Raw genomic sequence first — 22,315 nt, forward strand, 5'->3', positions numbered from 1 at the left:
GGGTGGGTCGATGGATGGGTGGATAGTGGGAAGGTTGGACGAAGGATAAAGGAAATAACAAACGGTGGATGGATAAATAGATGGGTGGGTGGGTGGATCTTCCCCAAGGGACAAGTTTTCCCGTTCTATGGAGTCTATGCAAACACACCCTGGAGGCAGGGCTGAAGGAGGAACATGGTGAGTCTGTCAGGAAGACCGCAAGCCTGTGACCACAGCGTGTCCCGGAGCTAGGGCTGGGGTGGAGAGCAAGGGGACTGGACTCTAGCATTACCTGAGTTGGTCAGGAAAGATCCTGGTGGGCCTGGTGGGCCTGGCAGGCCTTCCCCTAATAGGAGAACCACCAAGACTTAGTAAAGCCAAGCTATGGGCCATGAACCCTCTGCCCAGGAGAAGTGGCCAGGCAGCCCTTTCCTGAGAGCCAGCCCAGAAGAGGCCGTGGGCGCCATGGTCTCGTATCTCTCACCAGGGAGCTCAGCTCTCACCTGCTGGGCCTCGGGGTCCTGGTGGGCCTGGAATGGAAGGTCCTGCAGAAAAGAGTGAGCAAGAGGCAATGCTGAACTCAGGGAGCTGATCCTGCCCCTGTGATGAGGACCCCGGCTTCCTCACTAAGTGCCCTTTCCCCCACGATTCCCCACCTTCCAGTGATCCCTGAGATGCTCACCTGGAGGCCCAGGTGGGCCAGGTGGGCCAGGGGGACCCCGTAAATCAAGACCTTCTGTGGAGAGAAAAAAACCAGAAATAAGCAAAAGCTCTCATGAAGCTGTTCCCCACCAGCCCTCACTAGGCTCATCAGCGCCAGGCGCCCGGGCTACACCCACACCCCAGAGGCCAGCTCTGCGTCACGGCACAGGGCCCTCCGGGACCCCCTCTGCTAGGGGTGCTCCTCGCTCACAGGCGGGGCAGGGCAGAGCTGCCATCAAATGCCCTGATGGCCAAGTACGTGGCTTTGTGTCAGCCCAAGTTCACAATCCTGCTCTGCTACTTCTGGCTGGTGACCGGGCAAGCTCTTGACTTCTTTCGGCCTCAGCTTACTCTTCTCTAAACCAGAAGTCTAAGACCTATGTCCCAGGAGCACTGTGAAGTCCCAGGGAGGTCCCAGGACAGAATGTCTAGCACACCGCAGCTGCTGGGCCACGGCTGGCTGCTGCCTTTGCCATCAGGTGTCTAAGTGGGAGACCCAGCGGCATGTCTGCTTGGGCTCCTTAAAGGACTCTGGAAACAGAAGAACCCAGAAGTCACCCTCCCAGGCCGGGGCTGTAGCTGAGAACCCGTGGACCCTCGTCATTGATCCCCGTGGGGGAGGCAGTTCTCTTGCCAGTCATTCTCCCAGTGCCCAGCTCCCTTCAGAGGCCCCACTTGACCCTGGTCCTCTGAGAATCCCAAGAACCTCTCCGACAGCTGCCCCATCCCTGTGACTCACCCCCCACCCCAGGGCCGACAAAAGGCCTGCTGTTCCTTAGAGGCTGGCATGGCCTTTCAGAGGAACCAGTCACCCTTGCTCACATGAGGGCTCAGGATGACTCACTGGTCCAGCTGCTACAGGCCCCAAATGTGCTGCCATCTGTCCCGCTCCCGCCCCAGTGTCACCTCGCTCCAGAGAACATGGGGGCACTCACGGGCAGAGAGGACCTCAGAGATGGAGCTGCTGCTGCCCATGAATGATTCACCAGCAAGTCCTCGCTCCCCGCGGGGGCCTGTGTAAAAGACACGAGTTCAGGGGGGCTCCACCTGCAGCAACCCCTCTTCCTCCCCCATGCTTTCTTCTATAGGGCCTGGGAAGGTCCTGGTGGGTGGGGCGGGGTGGGGCGGAGCGCCAGGAGTGGGCGGGGTCTGGAGCATCAGGAGTGAACATTCCTGTTTGCAGGCCCAACAGCCCAGGGGAAACTGGACCATTTTTTCCTAAGGCTGTTTTCTGGTGTTTGGATAAATCACTGGAAAGTAGCACAATTATCAGGATCTGGGCACAAGAGCCTCGATGCCTATGAAATAGCCAAGCTTGACCCTCACCAGCATGCCACAGAGCCCCAAACCCCTGTCTAGAGGACCCCTATCTTCTCAGAAACCCAAGAAGAAGGGCCCTGCAAGGCCCTTGATGAAGCACCGGGTCACCCCGTGACCTCTCTTCCAAAATGCAGGTCTCCCACTTTAAGGCGGGGTCCCAAGTCCAGCCGGGAAAGGAAGCCTTCCCCCGCCGAGCCCAGAGTCCTGTGCTTCAGGACTGACGTACCTTGCTGTCCAGGGAGACCAGCTGGGCCCACGGGACCTAGAGATGGAGTTGGGAAGAAAAGGCTTTACCACATCTCTAGGGTCACAGTTCTAGAAGGAACTGAAAAAAGGGCATGTCCAAACACACCTAGCTTGCTTACTTGAGAGTAATAAGCAATTTGAGACCAGACCTGTGGTCCATCCCATGAGAATCATGAGAATTCCTCTGCCAAAACCCGGGCTCTGGGACAGACACAGCTGCCCTCTCTGTTCCCAGTGTTTAAGAAACTTCTCAGCGCCCCCGTATTCTCCCTCTTACTGGAGCTTAGCAGAAGGGAAGGCTGATCCGTACTTGTGTTGGTTGTGCTAAATCACCTACTGCGTTTACACATGTTTTAAATTAAAAAAAAAAAAAAACACAGATAAGGGCATGTGGCTGGCTCAGTCAGAGAAGAGCATGAGACTCTCAATGTCTCAGGGTCGTGAGTTCAAGCCTTACGTTGGGTGTCGAGATTAAATTAAAAAATTTTTAAAAATAGATTATAACAAAATCACAGGTATTTTGGAAAAATATAAAAAAGTATCACCTATAATCCTTTAACCTGTAAACATCTCATTTCCTTACAGCATGTTTTCTTTCTTTTTTTTTTTTAATGTTTATTCTTGAGAGAGAGAGTGAGAGCAAGGGAGGGGCTGAGAAAGAGGAGACACAGAATCCAAAGCAGGCTCCAGGCTCTGAGCTGTCAGCACAGAGCCCACCGCGGGGCTCGAGCCCACCGCGGGGCTCGAGCCCACAAACCGTGAGATCATGACCTGAACCAAAGTCAGACACTTAATGGACTGAGCCACCAAGGCGCCCCCAGCATGTTTTATTTTCATCTTGTAAAAGTACAGTTGAACCTCAGAGCCACACTACTGAGTATCCTGTACTTTTAAAAACCAGGATGATCTTCTAGGCTCTAAGTCTTTGTGATTTGTAGGGATGTCACCGTGGTTGGACAATGTGGAGATAGTTTCTCCAAACAGATATTCCTAGTAATTTTGTTGCCCTTGATTCATTTTACTCAACTGTTTTCCAAAGGGAAATCAACTGAAGTCGCACCCAGGCTCCAGAGGCAGAACCACCTGGGCCCAATCCTGATTCTGCTACTTCTTCGCCCAGTGGCCTTAGGTGAGTCATTTACCCGCTGAACCTCCAAGGGTGCTGTAGGGCTTGGTGAAGGGTGCCTGCAGGGTGCTTGGTTGCTCGCTGGGGTGGGATGAGGGCGTGCTAGGCTGGGTGGAGGGGGCTCCTTACTCTTCCTGGGGTTCCTCCCTGGGGTTCAGGATTTGAGCAAACACTGCTGTACTTAAATGCAACCAAACGGCAAAGCAAGAAAGCAACTGACCTGGGGCACCCGGAGGTCCTGGTGGTCCCATGGCTCCAGGAGGGCCCGGGGGCCCCGGGACAGTGATCGTCGATGACCCCTCTGGAAACAGAAGACACATGGAACAGGGACCCTCACTCTTCTTGCTTAGAGGTGCTGGGACCCAGGCCATACTGTGGGCGGGTCAGGCTAGCGCCTTCTGCTGTCATTACCTCTGACCAGAGAGCCCTTCCCTGCCTGCCCTCCAAAGCCCAGACGAGTGCTGCTTGGAGGGCCCTAAGGCAGAGCCAGGGAGGATGTCCAGGACATGGGAGAAAGTCACAGGAAGAAGACCCCTCCGGGGCCTGCCTACCTGAGGTCACAATTCTGCCTGGAGATCCAGGTTCACCTGGGAGGGGAGGAAAAGGAAAACAGTCATTCCCAGGTTCAGCTGGTGGCTCCATAAATCACTTCCAAGGCTACTGATGGAGTTTGAGAGCCACTCCTGTGGCTCCAACCCGTGGGCTAAAGGCATTTTAATGAGCTGAAGGGGAGCACACAGGATGCATTAAGCACCAGTCTCTCTGCCAGAGACCCTGAGGCCACATCAGGCTTCCTGGTCCACATTAGCTTCAGGAAAAGCCAGCACTCTGCAGAGGAGCGGCCTTGGAGGATGCGGGAATCTGCCTCTCCGCGAGGCCAGAAGGAGGCTGACCTACAGTCAGCCACGCTCCCACACTGGGCCTCTCGGGCTCTTGCTGGGATTTGCCTTAGATGGAAAACTCCCAAGAGGTCAAAGGACAGAGGCAGTAAGTCTGAGGGGTAGAGCCTGGTCTCCAGAGTGCCCCTCAGGATACAGTTCCAGGTCTGTAATGGGGGTTGTGCAGAGTCGAGGGAGGGTGTGAGTTACACAAAGTTTGGCAGGTTTCTCTTCTGCCCGAGTCTGAGAGGGTCGAAAATGCAAATGTGGGTGGAGGACTTCCAACGAGGGGTTTCCAGGCTTACACTTCCCCAAACTTTACAGACCACTGGATGCTGCCTCCATGAAGCATCTCTTGGGACTGTAAATGCACAGACTCTGGGGAACTGAGTGAGCAGAGTGGAGGACAGAAAAGCCCTCCCCCGGGGATTCCTCGGGGGCCTCTTCCATAATTTCCCATAGTCTGTGGGCAATTCCATCACTCACACACTGAGGGAGAGTACGAACCTCCTTGGAGGAAGTAGAGGGTGGTCTCTGCTTGCTATGGGCCAGTCCCTGGGGTCAAGGCCAAGAGGAGAAAGCACTGGTGTTTGGCCTGTGTTCCACCACAATCCAGTGTTGGGTGAAATGTCCATCTCTTGTGCACACTGCCCAGGGAGGGTCTACAATCCCTCTTGGACAAGAAGTCACAGGCCCTCGGGAAAGACAGGGTGTCTGGTTTCCCCAAACCTAGTGGTCTCTTACTAAAGGTGCAGTGAATCCATGAGCAGATCTATGGACCCAGAGGTATGTCTGCCAGGGAGGTAGGAACTCAGTTGTGATTATTTTGGAATTACATTTATTTATCCCAGAAGAACTCCCTGGCCCAGTTAGTCACTGGCAATAGTTTCTAGAAAGTAGTAATTTTATTCCTAGGGTCTCCCCAAGATGATAGTGACTGCTCAAGATAGCACAGCTCCACAGGATGTCAGGACTTGGGAATGTGGAGTCACAGGGACGGGTGGAGAAAGACTGTTTATCCCTGGACTGACTCAGGGTTGGTATCTAATGGTTACAGAACTGGACAGTGGCAGAGGAGAACAGGAGGGGAGCATCTCCCTGCATGTAGGGTTAGCGTGCTGGCTCTGGGCAGACCCCTCCCCTGAAGAAGACTTTCCCTCTTAGGACTCAGGCTTTGCCCTCTAAGGGCCATCTGAGGTACTCCTCCCTGCCTGCATCAAAGCCTCCTGAGAAAAGAACGTGGGGCCCCAGCCACACTGAGGCCCCAGTGAATGGAAAGGATGATGGTGGTCCCTATTCCAGGGAAGGGTCATGCTAGGTGTGGGGGTGGGGGACCAATCCTGAGCCAGGGAGACAGAGAACAGATGGGGACATTTTAGAGGAGATGGAAAGGCTTTGAGGGGCTGCATGCTTCCAGATCCTCCTCCAACAGTGGCCTGGAGACATCTGGTACCAGGGAGGGCTCAGGACTCTGGGGTCAGGAGGTGTGGGGGGGGCGGGCAGGCTGGAGGGAGGGTGTGAGGATTCAGGACTAGTGATCCAAACCAATTCCTAGCTTCCCGGCTTTCTGCTAAAGCCACTAGATGCCACTGTTGATCCAGGCTCTGGCCAGAGAGGGGCTCCCTCCTGCCAGCCTCTCCCCTCCTGCAAAAAAATGGCTAGTGAAAAGAAAATCTGCTTTGGAAAATCACTTACCTTTAGCTCCTGGTCGGCCGGGGGTTCCAGGAAGTCCTGATGTGATTAAAAACAAGTCAGTCTACGTGATTAAGCCCAGGAGATTCCAGACCCCTCTGGTAGTAACTGCGCTCTGTCACTGGGCACAGCCTTAAGCGCTGCTGAAACATGGCTCTGCCTTCTGCTTTAGCCTGGGGGCCCCTCGGAGGAGCCCCTTGCTCTGAGCCCTTCCCCCTCTCTGCGAAATGGAGTGACCTCTGGGCTTGAGGACATGGGCTCAGGTTTGGGGGATCCCAGGGAGTCTGGATTATGAGCCTCTTATAGCCTGCCACTCAGCCATGGTCCCCTCCCTCTGCGGCTGGTGGTGGGCCAAGCTCTACCAGGAGTGCGTGAAGGAGGTCCCTGTGCACTCAGCTTTTGTGGGGAGATCTGCTGCTTGGTGTCATTTTACATCTTTGCCTAATTTCTTTTAGGAGTTGGGGCTGGGCATGGTGACAATCTCTCAAACCCAAATGTCAACACCAGTGCAATCATAGGACAGACTCTGACACTGAAGCTGTCCCAGAGATACTGGGCCTCACATGAGGTGCACTCCCCTCTCCTGCCTCACCATTGCGGAGACCAGGCCTCTGGGAGCCCAGCAGGGCTCCTGTGCCTGAAGCCTCCTCTCCCGGGGTCCTGCACCAGTGACTGGGCAGACAGAATCGGCAAATGATTTGGCCTGGTTTCTCCAGAATGGCTTTCTAGATTGTTCTCTGTGTATTTTTCCTTCCTAATATGTTTCTTGTGACTCACAGTGAAAGAACCTGAACTAGTTTTTTCCAGGGGAGCGCAGGGAGGAGAGGAAACTCTTAAGGTGACTGGAAAGGCATTTGCGGAAAGCTGGAAGCAGGAGGCTGGGCAGGTGGCATCTGGAGGTGGGAAGGGCCTGATGACTCACCCTGAGGTCCCTGAGGTCCTGTGAGACCTGTGGAAAAGAGAACACATGAGAGAGACTGAGAGAGAGAGAGAGATATGAAGGGCTGAGGAGCCACACCCTCGGCTGCGGGAGGACAAACTCAGGATGCTCCCCACACTGGACAAAGAGCTGTTCTTTGGGCTTTGCAAGGAAGTGACCACTGCTCCATCAGGCAATGGTTCTTAGCCTGCTTGGAGTCCTAGACTCTTTGGCGTCTGAGAGCGATGAACCTAGAAAGCTCATACAGTCATGGATCCCCAATGCTGCCCCCCAAATCCCCTCCCTTGGTGCTCCCCATCTGTGCACCCACCAAAGGAGCCAGGAGGCACCCCTGTTCCAGCAGCCCCCTTGTCGAATGCTGCCTTGCCTCACAGCTCTCTGGCTTGCTTTGGTCTGACCCTCCCGTAGCCCTGCGGCTCTGGCTCCTGCTGGGCCTTCAGGTGGAAACCCTAACAGTGGGCTCTCTACTCAGACTGGTGTTGATGAGTGTCCAGGTATGGCCAGAGAGGAGGTGGGTGGAGGGGACGGGCTCAGAGGAGCAAGGCATGGAAATGGCCTTAAACTGCAATTTTTAAGAGATTCCTTGCTCCTTTCTAGAACTCCCAGCTTTCTGTTAATCTCTGCTAATGAACCGTGAACCTCTCTCTTCCAAGTTTCCAGAGTTGGTGACCCAGTGGTGTCAGAACCCAGTCACTGAACACAGCACCAGCCAGCTGGTGTGGCCGCTCCCTGCTGAAATGCTGGAGGAAAATGGGCTAAGGCACACACATTCATGTGTACACACACACACACACAGGCCGTAGCTCCCTTTTGCCACTCTGTTACCTGGCTTTCCTGGGTCTCCAGAAGGCCCTGGTGGGCCACGGGTTCCAGGCATCCCTGTCAGACCCTGTTCACCTAGAGAGAGCATGAGATAAAGAAGGGTTTTCCTTTTAGGAAAGCTAGGCCGGCCGGCACATCTGAGCCTATGGTTTCTGGGGTTTTACTAATTTGCTGGCAGGTGGAAAGGAGAAGGGGAGTAAGACCTGGGTCTCATGGGGGTCCTGCTGCCTTATGATTAAGGGGACTGGGGACTGCATGCTGGGATGTGGGCAGGGCAGGGCCAGGCAGTGAGCACGAGGAGAGCAGATCTGCAACCCACCTCTTGGGCCTTGGTGTCCATCAGGGCCAGCGGGTCCTAGGAAAGCAGAACCACATATCACCAGTTACCCCAAGAGCTACTTTTGGGCCTCCCTCCCTCGATGGCCCCACGGGCTTCAGCCAGTTGTCTCCCAGGCGGGAGCCCGTGCAGCCCTTCCCACAGCTGCCGACCACGGATGCCATTTTCTCCCAGGCCTCTTCCCCTAAACCAGGAATTGTGTATTTTCCTGCAGAGAACTAATGGGTCAGCAACTCCCCATTGCATCCCCAGGGCCTACTGCAGACTCAGCATGCACCAGACGCTCAATAAATGCCTGCCTCGTTTACTCAAGGTCCTGGAAGTCAAGGTCCTCCAAGTCCTCTCCTCTGCTCTGGGTGTTACGCTAACCTTTGTCCAAAGTGGCGTCCTTCTGGGACCGTATCTTGCTTTCTCCCACCCCTTTGTCTCTCCTCACTTGTGTTGTCTCTGCAGAGACTTTTCCAAAATGACCATGATGAAATCTTCCTTGCTTTGTAAGGCCACGTGAAATGCCTCCTCCTTCATTTCTAGTAGGAAGGAATCTCTCTCTGCCATGCCCTCATAGCGCTCTGTGCCTTTCAGGGCACCTGTCCCTTCTACAAGCTTTATCTCCCCTTGCGAGAGGTAAAGCATTTTACTTGCCCCACATGGCATCCTGCCTACAGTCACAGCCTCCTCGCTGTGTTACATGAACGGGAAACTGAACATACCACATCCCCACTGGTGGAGCTTAAACCCTTTTGGGACTCGGTGCTAAACGCTCTGCCCTCTGAGGGTTGTTGGTCAGCTTCCAAGCCCTGGCTGACAAGCACCTTGCTAAGGGTCAGCAAAATGGTTGAACCCTGGATCTGGCTGTGACACCAGCTCTGGAGTACCAGGGTTATGCCGGGAACAGCGTGGGTTCTAAGGGACCTCAATGCTTATCTGTCCTCCCCCCGCGCCCAAGTGGCCTCGAGTCAGGGACCAGGCTGGATGGGCCACCAACCCCCAGCAGTGACAAACCCAGAGACAGAAACAGCCTGCACATGGGCCCTCAGACAGACTGGAAAACAGGACACGCAGCTCTAGAAGCAGGCTCTCGGCTCTCTGACCTCGACTGGAAGGGGCAAACCCACTGCATCCGTTCCTTTGGGACACTCACCCATTGCCCCTTTAGCTCCAGGCTCACCCACGGCGCCAGGCAAACCTCTCAAGCCGGGCTCGCCTGCAAAGGAAACAGGCTTGCTGACTGGGACTTCTGAGATACACGTGTTCCCCACCCCCAAGACTGCCACCTCCCCAACCAGAGGAGCTGGAGTAACAAACAGAGGCTGCGGACACAGCCCCTGCTTAGATTCTATGGTCAGGGTCCCCGGGCAGCAGACACAGGCAGGTCCGGAGCCACGTCCGGTCTGAAGGGATGTGCAGATGAATCATTTCCCTGGCAGCACAGAGCTGCCCCTGTAGCCAAAGCACCGTTTCTACGGATTTCTTTTTTAGTCATTTGAGCTGGCAGAAGGTTAAGCAGATGAGAGGCGTGCAAGTAGTGTCAACTTTCTGCTGCTCTGGGAAGAGCCTAATTTCCCCAACTGGATCCCCCCGAAATAATCCAAGACTATCATAAACTCCCTTTCCTGTTCCAAACATTTACCGTCTGGACTATACGTACATTTTGATACTGGTTTCTACTCCATTCATTGTTTTTTATTTTATCCTGTCTTGTGCTTTTTCCCTAGATTACAAGTTTCCCGAAGGTTTTTAGACAGAGCTTCTGCCTCATATTTGTGTATTTCTTTCCACCTCCAGTGCCCGCTGGGTTTACAAGAAGTCTTTAGTGGATGAAATCAGATTCCTGTGCAAGACTGACCTGTGAGGCCTCGGGGTCCTTTCTCCCCCTGGTCACCTGAAACAGACATGGGGCAGGGTGGGGTGGCAGGAAGCAGCAGTCGGAGCAAGGAAAACAGCCTCACTCAGTGAGAGGGACCCTGGCTACAAACAGTTCTCACTGTGCCCTTGAGTTGCTGCCAGCAGAATGTCACTAAGACCCAGGCACTGCTGAGGCCAAGGAGCTCGCTCTCCCCCGGGGTCAGGACGCCCCCCACAAACTACCCCAGCCCCTGCTGTTGCACAGTGAGTGCCATGAGTGCAAGGAGAGCCAGACGAAAGAGGACGTGCCTCAACACTGCATCCTGACCACCCTGCGGGCCACCCGACCACAGTGCTTGTGACATAGGTGCTCGGTTTCCCCTCTTCCTGCCTTCGTTTCCCTATCTGAGAGGCTGGGCTAGAATGAGCTCTCAGGTCCGATCCTGGACCCTGAGACAGGCTCCCATCGGGGCTCCCAGGAGTCAGGCGGACTATGGGGATGTCTGAGCAGTGGCAACGTACCTTTGGGTCCCGGTGATCCCATGGGACCTTTGTCACCTGAAAAGGGAAGGGACAACTCTGTGTAAGGAGCCCCAGAGGGGATGACCAAAAAAGGGCGGTGTCTGTGTGCAGACAGGCTCTCTGCCATCCTGACCTGCCCTCTGCTTACGTACCTGCCAGCCCATACAGCTGCTGATCACATCCACTGGCCCCTTCCTGTCCCACCGCCCAGACCTCCTTCTTGAGTGAGTGGCATCTACAGGGTGGCATCCCCTTCCCCAAGCTCACCTTTGACACCAGGGAGTCCAACTTCACCTCGGAGCCCTTGGGGACCCACAGAGCCTGCAAGCAAAGGCAACCATGCAGCTAGGTGAGTGGCCTGATGGACCGATGGACACGGACACAGGCAGAGACATGCACACGCACACACACACACAGGTGCACGCACAGCCTGGGGTAAAGTCAAGGGCTGCTCTCCACAGACTCCTCCCCACAACCCTGCTACATCATCCCGGCCCAGTTCCTTGCCCTAGTGTCACAGGCCCTGATGTAAGGACACCTCATGGGGCCGTGGCAGAAACACTGGTCCGCATTACAGTGTGGGCTACAGCTCAAGATTCCCAAGACAGCAGAAGGGCTCTGGCCCACAGGGAGGAGGTGGCCACAGGGACTTTGCTCAGGTGCAAGCAGGACAGTAAGTGCCTGCTGCTGAGGCTGCCGGAAGGCCATGAGCCCTGAGCCAGGTCAGCACGGAGCTCCCCGAAACCACTGGGAACCTGACCTCAGCTTCAGGGGACACGTGTATGGACGGGAGTTTTGGACCTCTGGAAGGCTCCATATAATTGCTTCTTTTGCCTTAAAAAATGTGTTTCTTTTTAGCATCCCTTTCTTTTCCCCAGAAACAGCATCTATTTTTATAAGCACCACACTGACCTGGGGGACCCCGTGGGCCAGGAGAACCACTGGAACCTGAGAAGAAAGACGAGACCACAATCATCAGGGGTGAGCCACAGGCCAGGGACACGTGACCCCACAGTGAGGGGCAGGTGGGGGCTCACTTCCAAGTGAAGGCTGTGTGTGTGTGAGCATTGCCCACACAGTGTGGGTTGGTGCCCAGACCCCAAGTCAGTGGGTCTGAGAGGGACCCCAGTGCAAAGTTCTCCTGAGGGAGGACACTACAGCTGGTGGGATCGAGAGACCCCTGCTCCTTCCCGGTCAGAGTAGAACATGTGGGCCCAGGGCAGCAGCAGGGAGGGGAGATGGGCATCAAACTGAGAAGGCCCCGTTCTCCCTGAGCTGTCCAGACAATGCTTTTGAAGGAGTGCAATTGGGCAGCTGTTGGGTGAGGAACTTAATCTGACTTGGGACTTCCTGACCCATCCACCCACTTAGGGGCCACATAACAAGGCCACTGAAGAGAGACAGAAACATGGTCCCAAAAATTCCAGCCCTGGGGTCAGTTCCAGCCCTGACCCCCCAGGCACTCCTTTGTTGGGGGGGGGGGGCTCTCTGGGCCCATTGTCCTGCAGCAGGTTAGGGCCATCAGGATCCACTGCCTGGACCTCTGTGATCCGTACCATCCTGGCACTTGACTTACCTTTGGGACCCACAGAACCTGGGACACCAGGTGGGCCCTGAACACCGGGTTCACCAGCAGCCCCTGGGGAGAAAGCAGAGGATGCTCAGTTTGCTCGCCCACCCAGCCTGGCAGTGTCATTTGTGGGCAATACTTCCCAACTGCTGGTGGTCTCTGATCCATCAGATACCTCCTTGAGGCCACAAAGCTGCAAAACACCTTCAGTTTCTACCCCCAGAGCCTTTATAGCCCATGAGGTCTGGCCCACAGGAGCCACTCAATAAATATTTGTTGCCTGGTTGAACAATATTTTTAAGACAAAGAGGAGCTAAAAATAAAGCTCTTGCTCGTGCTCTTTTGGCATTGTGAGAATTTCTAGAATCTGTGCCTGGTTTCATCTGATGAAAGCTGACTCCTGGTTAAGAATCTAGTTGTAAAATCTTCCCAGCCTCCTCCAGGGCTGGGCCTGTGTCTAAGTCTTTCTATCTCTCCTTCCCTGCCTATTTCCAGCCATGAAGGTTTGCGGGCCCACCACCCTTCTCCACCTTTGGTCAGGCTCTGCCCTGAGCCTCTTACCTCAGACCTGACTCTGCACTGCCTACGTGGGACGACCCTTTCTCCTTTTGACGACCTTCTTTGTGGATTCCGAACGCTGCAGGGTTCTTAGATTCAGACCCAAACCCACAGCCCAGCCCACACCCCCATTAGAGTGTGGTCTTCACAGGGCCTGGCACAGAGCCTGGCTCGAGGTAGCTGCTCAGTAAAGGCCATTGAAAGAAGGAGGGAGAAAGATGTGAGAAGGAAGCATGGATATAGCTAACCCTCCTGGTAAAGGAAGAACCTCTTACCTCTGTCCCCTTTCTCTCCAAACCCAGGAGGCCCTGCTTCACCACGAGGTCCCATGGGGCCTTCTCGTCCTCTCTGGCCCATGGGACCCTCCATGCCAGGCTCTCCTGAAGAAAGGAACCTCAGAGTTAGGAGCCAGTGCCCATGGCTAAGGGCTCCATTGGCAGCATCTCACATGATCAAGAGGCCCTCTGCTCCTCCGTCTGGACACTCGGGCTTTGGTGGGCTCTAGCCCGGCTCCCATTGCCTCTTTCTCACTGCTCCTGGGCCACAGCACACCCTTGCCCCAGGGCCCACGGCTGCTCCCTCTGCCTAGAGCATTCCCCCCAGATCTCCCCATGCCTGGCTCCTTCACCATCTTCAAGTCTGTTCAAATGGCACCTTCTCAGTGAGGCCTTATTCAAATTTACTCCCTCAGTGCGCAGTGCCGTATGTGGCTCTGTCTTTCCCGTTTCATGATCCACCTCCTACCCTGCTCTGTACTTCACTAATTTATCATGTCTTTCTCCCCAACCCAAAGATAAGCAGCGATTTGTGTTTTGTTCACCAATGTCTCCCGGCTCCTAAAACAGGGTCTGGCACAGAGCAGGCACTTAATGAAATGTTTACTGAATGAATGAGTAAGGGAATAAGAGAATGGAAAAAGCGGCTCTTACCCACACTGCCTTTTTGTCCCTTTGGTCCTTCTGGACCTGGGTGGCCCAAGAGCCCAGGGATGCCTGTGGACACACAACGACACCTGAGCCCTGTTTTCCCCCAGAACCCGGGAGCCAGGGACAAGCAGCCCGCAATACCAGCATGCCATCAGAGGTTACATACCTGGAGTCCCCGGGAGCCCCCGATCTCCTGTGGGGACAGAGATAAAAGAAGTCAGAGGACTTGTGCCTATTGCCTAAAGGAACCACTGGGAGAACACAGGATTGCCACATTTAGTAATTATATGGGATGCTTAGTTCAGTTTGCATTGCAGATAAATACTGAGTAAATTTCTAAGGTAAGTATGTTTAATGTGATATTTGGGACACACAGTGAAAAATTATCTATCTGCAATTCAAATTTAACGTCTTGTATTTTATGGCAAGCACGGAGTCAGGGACTCCAGGACCAACGGTCCTCCTCGCCATCGTGGTCAGGAGGGGTGTGTGGCCTGCAAGCTGGAGCCTTGGGGAAGGGGGCTGATGTAGTCACCCAGGCTGGGGTGGGGGTGGCAGGGAATCCCCAAGAGAAGTGGATGGCCATCAAGCAGACGAACCCCCAATTCCTGCACTGAGATCTCTCGGGAAGGGAGGTAAACGTGGGGATAGAGGGACGACTCTGTCTCTTGAACTGTGGCTCTCAGCATGGACTCTGCACCACCAGCCTCAGAACCACCTGGGGCGATCAAGACCCTAGACTCCAGGCCCCACATCTGCCGAATCAGAGGCTCTGGGAGTGGGGCCCAGAGTCTTCTGGCAACCCTCCTACCCACTGAAGTTTGAGAACCCCCCTCAGCTAGAACAAGGGGTGCTGCTGTGGTCATTGGCATTAGAAACCTCTTCCACCCGTGGGCCTGTCCCACTGTCAAACCACTTTTCTAAGGAAAGAGATCAATTTCCTACAGCATATCAATGAGTGTCACACAAGTTAGCACATGATTGTCCCTCAACCAACACTGTGGGGCACCTTTTCCTGTGTATATGTCCTGTCTCCCTGCCAGACTGTCTACCCCCGCAGGTAGGTGGCACTACCCCAACTGGGGGCACTACCCCCCCCACAGGGGCCCCCCTCCTAAGAGCCCTGGGAGCAGGCTCCTCAGCTGCAATGGTGGTTCCTGACCTGGTTCATCAGAATTAACCTAGGGGGAGGAGGATCCAGTCCCAGAGGATCTGATTCCTGGCAGGACCCAGGAATCTGTATTTCTAGAAATCCCCCCAAGGATTGTGTATAGTAGCAGGTCCTCAGGCTGCCCTTTGTTGCTGAGGGAGATGCAGATCCTTGATGCAGATCCCTTGTCCTTGTCCGGGAAGTCCCTAGAACCCTGAGAAGAGACAAGGGACAGTGCTGCCCCAGAGACATAGAGCCCTGCTCTGTCACTAAGCCCTCTGACCTCAAGAGCCCAAGGGTCTGCAAGTCCTACATGGAGGGGAGCTGGCCCGGAAGACTGGGTATGGGGGAATCAGACGCAGGCTGCTCATTTTAAACCAGCCCTTACTGATACTTTAGGTTAAAATCTCCACATTTGATTTACCTTTAGGTCCTTGACTTCCCATGTCACCTAAAATCAGAAACACACGAAAACTATGAGGTGGGGTGAGAACCCAAGAGCCACTCTCTCCTGGTGTTTTCGGACCCACAAACGTCACTGCGGTGTGGGCGGGCACGCAGCTTGGTGCCCTTCAGTCTCCCACCACGTCACTGGGGCACGTGGCTGGGCCTCTCTTCAGCGATGCCCAAGGTCCCCTCTTGTTCTAAGATATCCTGACTGTAAAGCCAATTCTCAACCCTCCTGACAGACACCTTAAGATCTTTCTACTGCTCATCCTTCAATTTGGAAAATTTCCACCCAGAAAACCTGTTCCACAGGCAGGAAATGAGAGCAACGTGAGGGCTCAGTCCACCCCAGTACCTTTAGGGCCGGGGCTTCCTCGGAGATTTCCTACGAGAGAAGGTAACATGGAGTTAGCTGCACAGCTTGTATGTGTGTGTCACACACACACACACACACACACACACACACACACACACACACACGTGTGCATACACACGACGGGGTGGCGGGGGCACCGCGGTCTGGGGGAAGACACAGAAGCTGGGACTAGGAACCAGATTCCAAGGGGTGGTAGTTGTGTGATCTTGGGCAATTCTCCTTCACAGACCTCAGTTTTCCCAGCAGTCAGATGGGATCATAATGCTGGTCCTCCCTCCCAGGATCCCACACAGGACGGAGGGAGCACAGGAGCCCGGAAGGCCTTGGCCCTGCCCTGCACTGTACTCACCGCTCTCTTGTTCTGCCATCAGCTTGCCCTTCACGAACAGCCAGAGCGCCTCCTGCCCGTGGCCGTCAAGCCCCAGTTTCCCCAGGTCGGCCCCGACGCTGGGCGCGGCGCCCTGCAGCCGGTCCTTGTTGCTCCGCTCCACCTTCTCTTCGTAGAGCAGCACCCCGCTCCGGCTCTGCTCCAGCTCGGCCACCCGTGCCTTCAGTGCCCTCACCTCCTCCGCTGAGACAGGCGGACAGAGGCCGGTCAGCCAGGCGGGGCCTCCCAGCCGGCAGCACCCTCCCAGCCTGCAGCACACCCCGAGGTGGGCCTGATGTGGGGCTCTGGGGACCTTTGGCTGGAATCTGTACAGAGACCACGTGTCGTGACCACCAGTGGGGGCAGCTGCTCAAAATGGTAACCACGCCCTGAAGAAACCGGGCCTGGGACTCTTCTCACAGGAGGAGGCCACAGAGCAGTCCCCCATCCTCCCTGGGGGCTGCTGCGAGAGCCGACAGAGACCCATAGGGGTGCTTGGAAAAGGTGAAAATCAAAAAGGCCCTGAGCACGCACGGCCTGATGATTACAGGCAGCCAAATGCATAGCAGGCTGTGACAGGGACGGAGGGCCCTGGGCTGGGAGCCACACCAGAACCCCAGTTCTTCCACCAAGTGGCCATGGGACCTGGACCGAGTGCCTCCAGTCCTGCCACTGAGTGGCTGTGGGACCCGGACCAAGTACCTCTGGAGCCTGGCTCCCCACCTGCGGTAATGAGGGGTCCTCCCCGATTGCCTCCGGCCCCTGGATCTCTGACACGCAGGACACTCACTGCCCCTCCAGATGGGCAGTGAGGCCTGGTGTCCTGCCACTGTCCTCACGTACCCAGAGCAATGAGGCCGAACAGCAGCCCCAGGAGCAGCAGCCAGGTGAGCAGCAGGCCCAGCAGCCACTTCCACCAGCTGCAGCAGGAGCCACAGGGGCACCAGGCCGGCGCCGCCCCCCACGGGCCCCCTCCGCCGCCACCTTTGCCGCCACCTCCGCCTCTACCGCTGCCCCCGCGGTGACTGTAGCTGTGAACATCTGTGGAAGACAAAGGAGGGGTAAGGGGAATGCAGTAGGCTCCTGCCCTCTTCCCTCTAAATTCTGGGGTTTTCGGTGACTTCCTGGGGGCCTGAGTGAATGCTAGTCGGGGCTGGCAGCTCCAAGGCGGGCAAGGCTGGCTCCTGGAACACACACAGGGCCACAGCTGGGGAAGAGCACACATGGGACAAGCCTGGGCTAGAGGCGTATGACCCAGTGGAGGTCCCTTCACCTGTTGCCTTTCTCATAAAGTGGGGTTAAAAGATTCCCCACTTCATAGAAGGCTTGCTGATGAAAGGAGGTAAGGCAGGTACGGGCATTAGCAGAGGATGCAGCCCAAAGCACTCAGTTTAAAAATCTTGATGATGAGCATGGATTTTGCTACAACTTCCTGAATTTGGTTATGGCCAAACCCAAAGCGTTCCCGTCTCCCTCCACACCTGCATTCCGTTGGGCCCCTCAGCTCCTGTGTAATCCCTGCAGTGCCCGAAATTACACTTAGCACTTAAGGGATGGCTGGGAAGCTGCTGCTGCTGCTGCTGCTGCTTCTTTTTTTTAGTGAAAAGGATTTTTAGTGTCTAAAACAGACTGATAAGCCTTGGTCTGTTTCCCTCACAAGACTGTGTAAGCAAGTGAGAAAAGTCTAAAGGGCTAGAGATGTGTGTGGTCTTAGAGGCACCCTGAAGCCCAGGCAGGGGGCTCTGGAAGACGCAGCAGTGGCTCCTCTGTATTGGGAGACCCTGGACCCTGGACCCTTCTGCAGCCCTGCCCCAGCCCCCTGCCAGCCCCCTCCACTGCCCTCCACCCTGCCTCCTCAGGCCTTCAGGGAAACGCTTTAGAGGTGCAGGGCTCATGTGTGCCCTGGTTCCAGGTGAGGGGTGGTCATCTGTTCTGTTCATCACAACCAGCCCTCTCAGCTCCTGTCACTGCAGGATCTGCTGTGGCTACCTACCTGCGGAGGTGACCTTGCCCTTTGTGGACACAGTCTTCACGTCCCCTGGAAGGCAAACACCAAGAACACAGGCTTTGATCTGAGCTTTTAAATTTTTGTTAACATTTACTCATTTTTTGAGAGACAGAGAGAGAGAGCACGAGCAGGGGAGGGGTAGAGAGAGGAGGAGACACAGAATCTGAAGCAGGCTCCAGGCTCTGAGCTATCAGCACAGAGCCTGATGCGGGGCTTGAACTCACGAACCGTGAGATCATGACCTGAGCTGAAGTCGGACATTTAGCCAACTGAGCCACCCAGGCACCCCTGACCTGAGCTTTTAAGCTGCAGAACCACAGGACAGCCTGTGAGTTGACTTTGGGCAAAACTTGAGGTACATGTGCCATCCAAGCACCTTGAGGAATAGCACCGTATGGGAACGCTCATGGACTCAGTCCTCGCTGATGTGATATTTGCGACCATTATATCAATGAAGACATGGCTGGGCCAGCAATTAATGGTGGGTGAAAAGCAGGATCTTAACTCTCTTGTGACCTAAACCTTTCAAGCCCAAGACATTTTTGGAGTTCCATGTTAGGGGTGACATTTGCACTCAACGATAAATAGGTTTATGAGAAAGGACTCTCGATTTCTTGGTTAAAGGACTTTATGTTCCTCACCAGGGGTGGAGGGGCAGAGGGCTAGTTCACCAGTTCCTGATGCTATTTGACCACTGAGTGTTTGTGGGCACAGAAGGAATTTTCTGAGAAAACTGTTTACACCTTTCATCAGATTCTGTAAAGGGTCTTTTGGTTCCATAGCCCCACCTCCACCCCTAAAACGTAAGTCTTCAAAGTAAGCACTTCCTCAGAGTCGGGTCTGGTGAGGATTGTAAGGGATTTCATTTGCATTTTGAAAAGATGTTCTAAGACTCAACTTTTCAGGGAGGTCGGTAAAGGAAGAGAAATCAGTGATCTGGAAAGAGTACACAGGACCTTGAGCATGTGAAGAAATGCAATTATCTGGGAGAGAATCCAAATATTTGGGAAGGAAAGAAATAAGTGTAGCAAGTGCTTTGCAAAGCGTTTTCTAGTAGCTCTGGAAATTATGGAACAGAGGGAAAAAAACCCACTGTAGACAGCAGACACGCCATGGGAAGGCTTCTGCTGCACTAACATGCATAGGAGACAGCTGCAGAGCTGGTTAAAACACAGCCTCTGACTCAGCAGGTCTGGGCCAGGGCCTGGCAGCCTTCATTTCTAACATGCTCCCAGGTGGGGCTGAAACTGCAGGTCTAGAGACCCAACTTTGAGTAGCCAGGTCTCAGAAGATGAATAAATAACATGCAGATAGACTAAAGTCAAGGGAACAGTGACCAGATTTCCTCTTACCATTAGCATCTGATATCAGACAGGTGTCAGCAGTGTAGGCAGCTTGCTTTTCTTTTTTCAGGGTGTCGTCTGAAAAAGAAGCTGTGCATACAACCTATGATCACCCAGGATACTCCATCCTCACTCCCCACTCTGCCCCAGGGCCTCTCCTGCTTGGATACCCCAGTAGGAAGACAGCTCAGCTTCCCTGAGTCAATCTCCCGGATCTGTGCTTGTGGTTAGGAGACTTCCCATTGCCCAAAGACCTCTCTGGGTGTGTTTTGCCAGAATGTTCCTGAATGTTTATCTACATTCAAGGAAGACCCTGGAGCACCCTATTCAGGCAGGTAAATTTCATTTGAATGGGGCAACTCCGGTTTTCTTATTAAAATGTCTCAATCCACCTTGCTAGGACATTCTGTCTCCTATACCATCTGTCTCTCCTGAAACCTGCATGGCGTGGGCTCCCTCGTACTTGCGGCGATGGTGGCCGGGGAGGCGGTAAAAACCTTCCCACTGTCCTTGGTCATGATCAGCAGCTCCATCTCCTTCTTGGCTGGTGTGTTGTCTTTCTCCAGGATCAGGAATTTACAGTCCTTGTGCAAGAGTTCATCATTCTGGACGTTTGTGGAGGAGGCTGGGGAGGAAAGGAGCAGGCAAGGAGAAGGACAAGGGAGAGGGAAGAAATGACCAGAACAAGAAAAAGGAAGAAAGGCGGGGGGGGGGGGGGGGGGGAACGAGAGAGATCAGCAGCTGCATCTGAGGGTCTCCTGCTCTCGCTGACAGTGTTTACTAAGAAGCATCCTGGGGAACAAAGCCACCCTCCCCTGCCTGGCTGAGCCTGGCCACCAGGAGTGGGTCAATGTGGGAAGCACCAGGTGGCTGGCCTACGGTACTGTCCCCTCACCTGGACACTACAGGATCTTTAGCCAAAGGGTCAAAGTCCCCTTGTCAGTCATGCCCTTTTTTAACTGATGTGGTGGGTTCATTGCTATCCCTCAGTCTCAAGTGTTACCATCCTGGAGGCACTTTTCCTGACCAGCTGGTCTAACATGAATCCCTGCCCCATCTCTGCTACCTCATCTATTTCTTCTAAGTAGGTATGATTTTCTGTCATCGTTTCCTGTCATTTGTCTATTTGTCCATCTGCCTCCTCTCCGGCTGCAATAGTCAGCCTGGTGAAGGCAGGAGTCTAGTCTGTCCTGTTCACGTTCATACTCCAAGCACTTAGAACAGCATCTGTCTCATACAGAGCAGGTCCTCAGTAAATCTTTTCTTTTATTTTTTTTTAACGTTTATTTATTTTTTTTGGGACAGAGAGAGACAGAGCATGAACGGGGGAGGGGCAGAGAGAGAGGGAGACACAGAATCAGAAACAGGCTCCAGGCTCTGAGCCATCAGCCCAGAGCCCGACGCGGGGCTCGAACTCACGGACCGCGAGATCGTGACCTGGCTGAAGTCGGACGCTCAACCGACTGCGCCACCCAGGCGCCCCAATCTTTTCTGAATCAATGAATTGTTGAATGGAAGGGAACAACAGGATCACAGCAATGGAAGAAATAACCCACTGGGTGAGGAGAGCCCAAGTTGATAAAGATCCTATTGAAAGGGTGTATGGTGTGGGGCACCTGGCTGGCTTAGTTGACAGAGCATGTGACTACTGACCTCAGGGTTATAAGTTCGAGCCCCACACTGGGCATGGAGCCAAGAAAGAAAGGGAAAGGAAAAGGAAAAGGAAAAGGAAAAGGAAAAGGAAAAGGAAAAGGAAAAGGAAGAAAGAAAGAAAGAAAGAAAGAAAGAAAGAAAGAAAGAAAGAAGACAAAGGAAGAAAGACAGACAAAGGAAGAAAGAAAGGAAGGAAGGAAGGAAGAGTGTGTGGTTGGGGTGGTAGCTTCTGAGGGGCTCCCGGGTTCTTGCAATGGGTGACATGTAACAGGAGCAGGCCAGGGGCTTCCAGACAACAGTGGGGACTGGGGTATGAATACCTGACCCTAAGCTCCCTGCCCCACCCCTTGGCCCTTGAAGGCCAAGGTAAGGCTGGGGCACATTTATCTCTGCTCTGTCATGGGAACCAGGAGGCCTTTGGGGTGAGTCGTATTTGCAGAGCTCAGACCACCAATAGGTTATACCTCCCCCTCCCATATGCCACGTGTCACTGCAGAGCACTTGTCCCCCACACGTGGTTGCCATCGGCAGCTGGCAGTAGCACTCACCTGCAGAGGTGGACACGCCTGCGCTCACAGCGGCAGGGCCCTGGGGCAGGTTTTTCTTCACACCATATGCTACAAGAAAGGAACCACTGAGTCAGCAGGGCCAGTGTGGGAGAGTGGCTCCACAAAGCCTAAAATAGCCTGAGCAGTCCCAGCAGGGGGCAGGCTCCCCAGATGACAGGAAGAGCTTAGTGGCGACTAAATAAAATGAATTATAACAACAAAGGCAACTGTCTCCAGCCACAGGGGCAGCAATGAGTTTAGATGACACTTTCTTTGGTCTAATCCTCATTCTTTTAGGATTGTTCCAAAATTCCACCTCCTCCCTGAAGTTCTCCTAAGACTCCTTCCCTTCAGAACTCCTAACACCTGCTCTGCACAACAGGATTCATGTTGTCATATAGGACACCTGGTTGTTTCACGTGCATTAGACTTTCTACTCCAAGTAAACCATAAACAAGCTGAGGGCAAAGGCTAAGGTTAACCCCTCTCCTGTTCCACCTCCCCGGGTTTGCACAGGGGTACACCATAAAATCAGCTAGATGATCGAGGTACAGTGACAGGGGACCAACAGGAATGGCAGTGAGACACTGGGGTATACAGATGACACTCCACAGCAAGGGCTCCCCTGTGGTTTCCCTCACATCCGAGCCAGCAAATGATCGAAGTTGACATCTTTAGGTTGGGAGGTGGGGGGGGGGGGCTGTTTCTTTGTTGGGAAAGGTTGATTGGTTTTTAGGGAAATCTGGTCCCTCTAATTCAGTTACTGGAAAGGGATATTGTGAGTTACAGCTGCAACAAGGCGTTACTTCCCAGACCCTAAGCTCCAAACCTTGGCTACTGACCTGTGGAGGTGGTGGCCGCGCCATGGGACAGGGTGGACGAGCTGGGGGCCAGGTTGTTCTGCATGCCAAACACTGGGAAAGGAATGGAGGGCGGGTGAGCGCAGGTGGAGAGGGGGCC

General features: G+C 54.3%; 1 protein-coding gene across 3 annotated transcripts in view; it reads right to left on the reverse strand.

Annotated features, from left to right (window-relative positions):
• COL17A1 (collagen type XVII alpha 1 chain) overlaps nucleotides 1-22,315 on the reverse strand; it is a 50,901-nt gene that overhangs the window by 8,267 nt on the left and 20,319 nt on the right. For 2 of the 3 annotated variants that reach the window (XM_040486351.1, XM_040486350.1), the window contains 29 exons: nucleotides 22,198-22,269; nucleotides 21,356-21,424; nucleotides 19,618-19,779; nucleotides 19,164-19,244; nucleotides 17,797-17,841; nucleotides 16,647-16,844; nucleotides 15,786-16,007; nucleotides 15,416-15,445; nucleotides 15,038-15,064; nucleotides 13,630-13,656; nucleotides 13,467-13,529; nucleotides 12,813-12,917; nucleotides 11,986-12,048; nucleotides 11,322-11,357; nucleotides 10,677-10,730; nucleotides 10,410-10,445; nucleotides 9,889-9,924; nucleotides 9,184-9,246; nucleotides 8,025-8,060; nucleotides 7,709-7,780; nucleotides 6,866-6,892; nucleotides 5,947-5,982; nucleotides 3,925-3,960; nucleotides 3,594-3,674; nucleotides 2,228-2,263; nucleotides 1,617-1,694; nucleotides 662-715; nucleotides 483-524; nucleotides 272-325 (listed from right to left, as the gene is read on the reverse strand). In XM_040486351.1, coding sequence (XP_040342285.1) covers nucleotides 272-325; nucleotides 483-524; nucleotides 662-715; nucleotides 1,617-1,694; nucleotides 2,228-2,263; nucleotides 3,594-3,674; nucleotides 3,925-3,960; nucleotides 5,947-5,982; nucleotides 6,866-6,892; nucleotides 7,709-7,780; nucleotides 8,025-8,060; nucleotides 9,184-9,246; nucleotides 9,889-9,924; nucleotides 10,410-10,445; nucleotides 10,677-10,730; nucleotides 11,322-11,357; nucleotides 11,986-12,048; nucleotides 12,813-12,917; nucleotides 13,467-13,529; nucleotides 13,630-13,656; nucleotides 15,038-15,064; nucleotides 15,416-15,445; nucleotides 15,786-16,007; nucleotides 16,647-16,844; nucleotides 17,797-17,841; nucleotides 19,164-19,244; nucleotides 19,618-19,779; nucleotides 21,356-21,424; nucleotides 22,198-22,269 — 1,941 coding nt within the window. The remainder of the gene's footprint in view (nucleotides 1-271; nucleotides 326-482; nucleotides 525-661; nucleotides 716-1,616; nucleotides 1,695-2,227; nucleotides 2,264-3,593; nucleotides 3,675-3,924; nucleotides 3,961-5,946; nucleotides 5,983-6,865; nucleotides 6,893-7,708; nucleotides 7,781-8,024; nucleotides 8,061-9,183; nucleotides 9,247-9,888; nucleotides 9,925-10,409; nucleotides 10,446-10,676; nucleotides 10,731-11,321; nucleotides 11,358-11,985; nucleotides 12,049-12,812; nucleotides 12,918-13,466; nucleotides 13,530-13,629; nucleotides 13,657-15,037; nucleotides 15,065-15,415; nucleotides 15,446-15,785; nucleotides 16,008-16,646; nucleotides 16,845-17,796; nucleotides 17,842-19,163; nucleotides 19,245-19,617; nucleotides 19,780-21,355; nucleotides 21,425-22,197; nucleotides 22,270-22,315) is intronic. The other variant, XM_040486352.1, reaches the window with a different exon arrangement.

This window comes from Herpailurus yagouaroundi, unplaced genomic scaffold (genome assembly GCF_014898765.1).
Source record: "Herpailurus yagouaroundi ecotype Mexico unplaced genomic scaffold, PumYag 163, whole genome shotgun sequence".
NCBI classification, from domain to species: domain Eukaryota; kingdom Metazoa; phylum Chordata; class Mammalia; order Carnivora; family Felidae; genus Herpailurus; species Herpailurus yagouaroundi.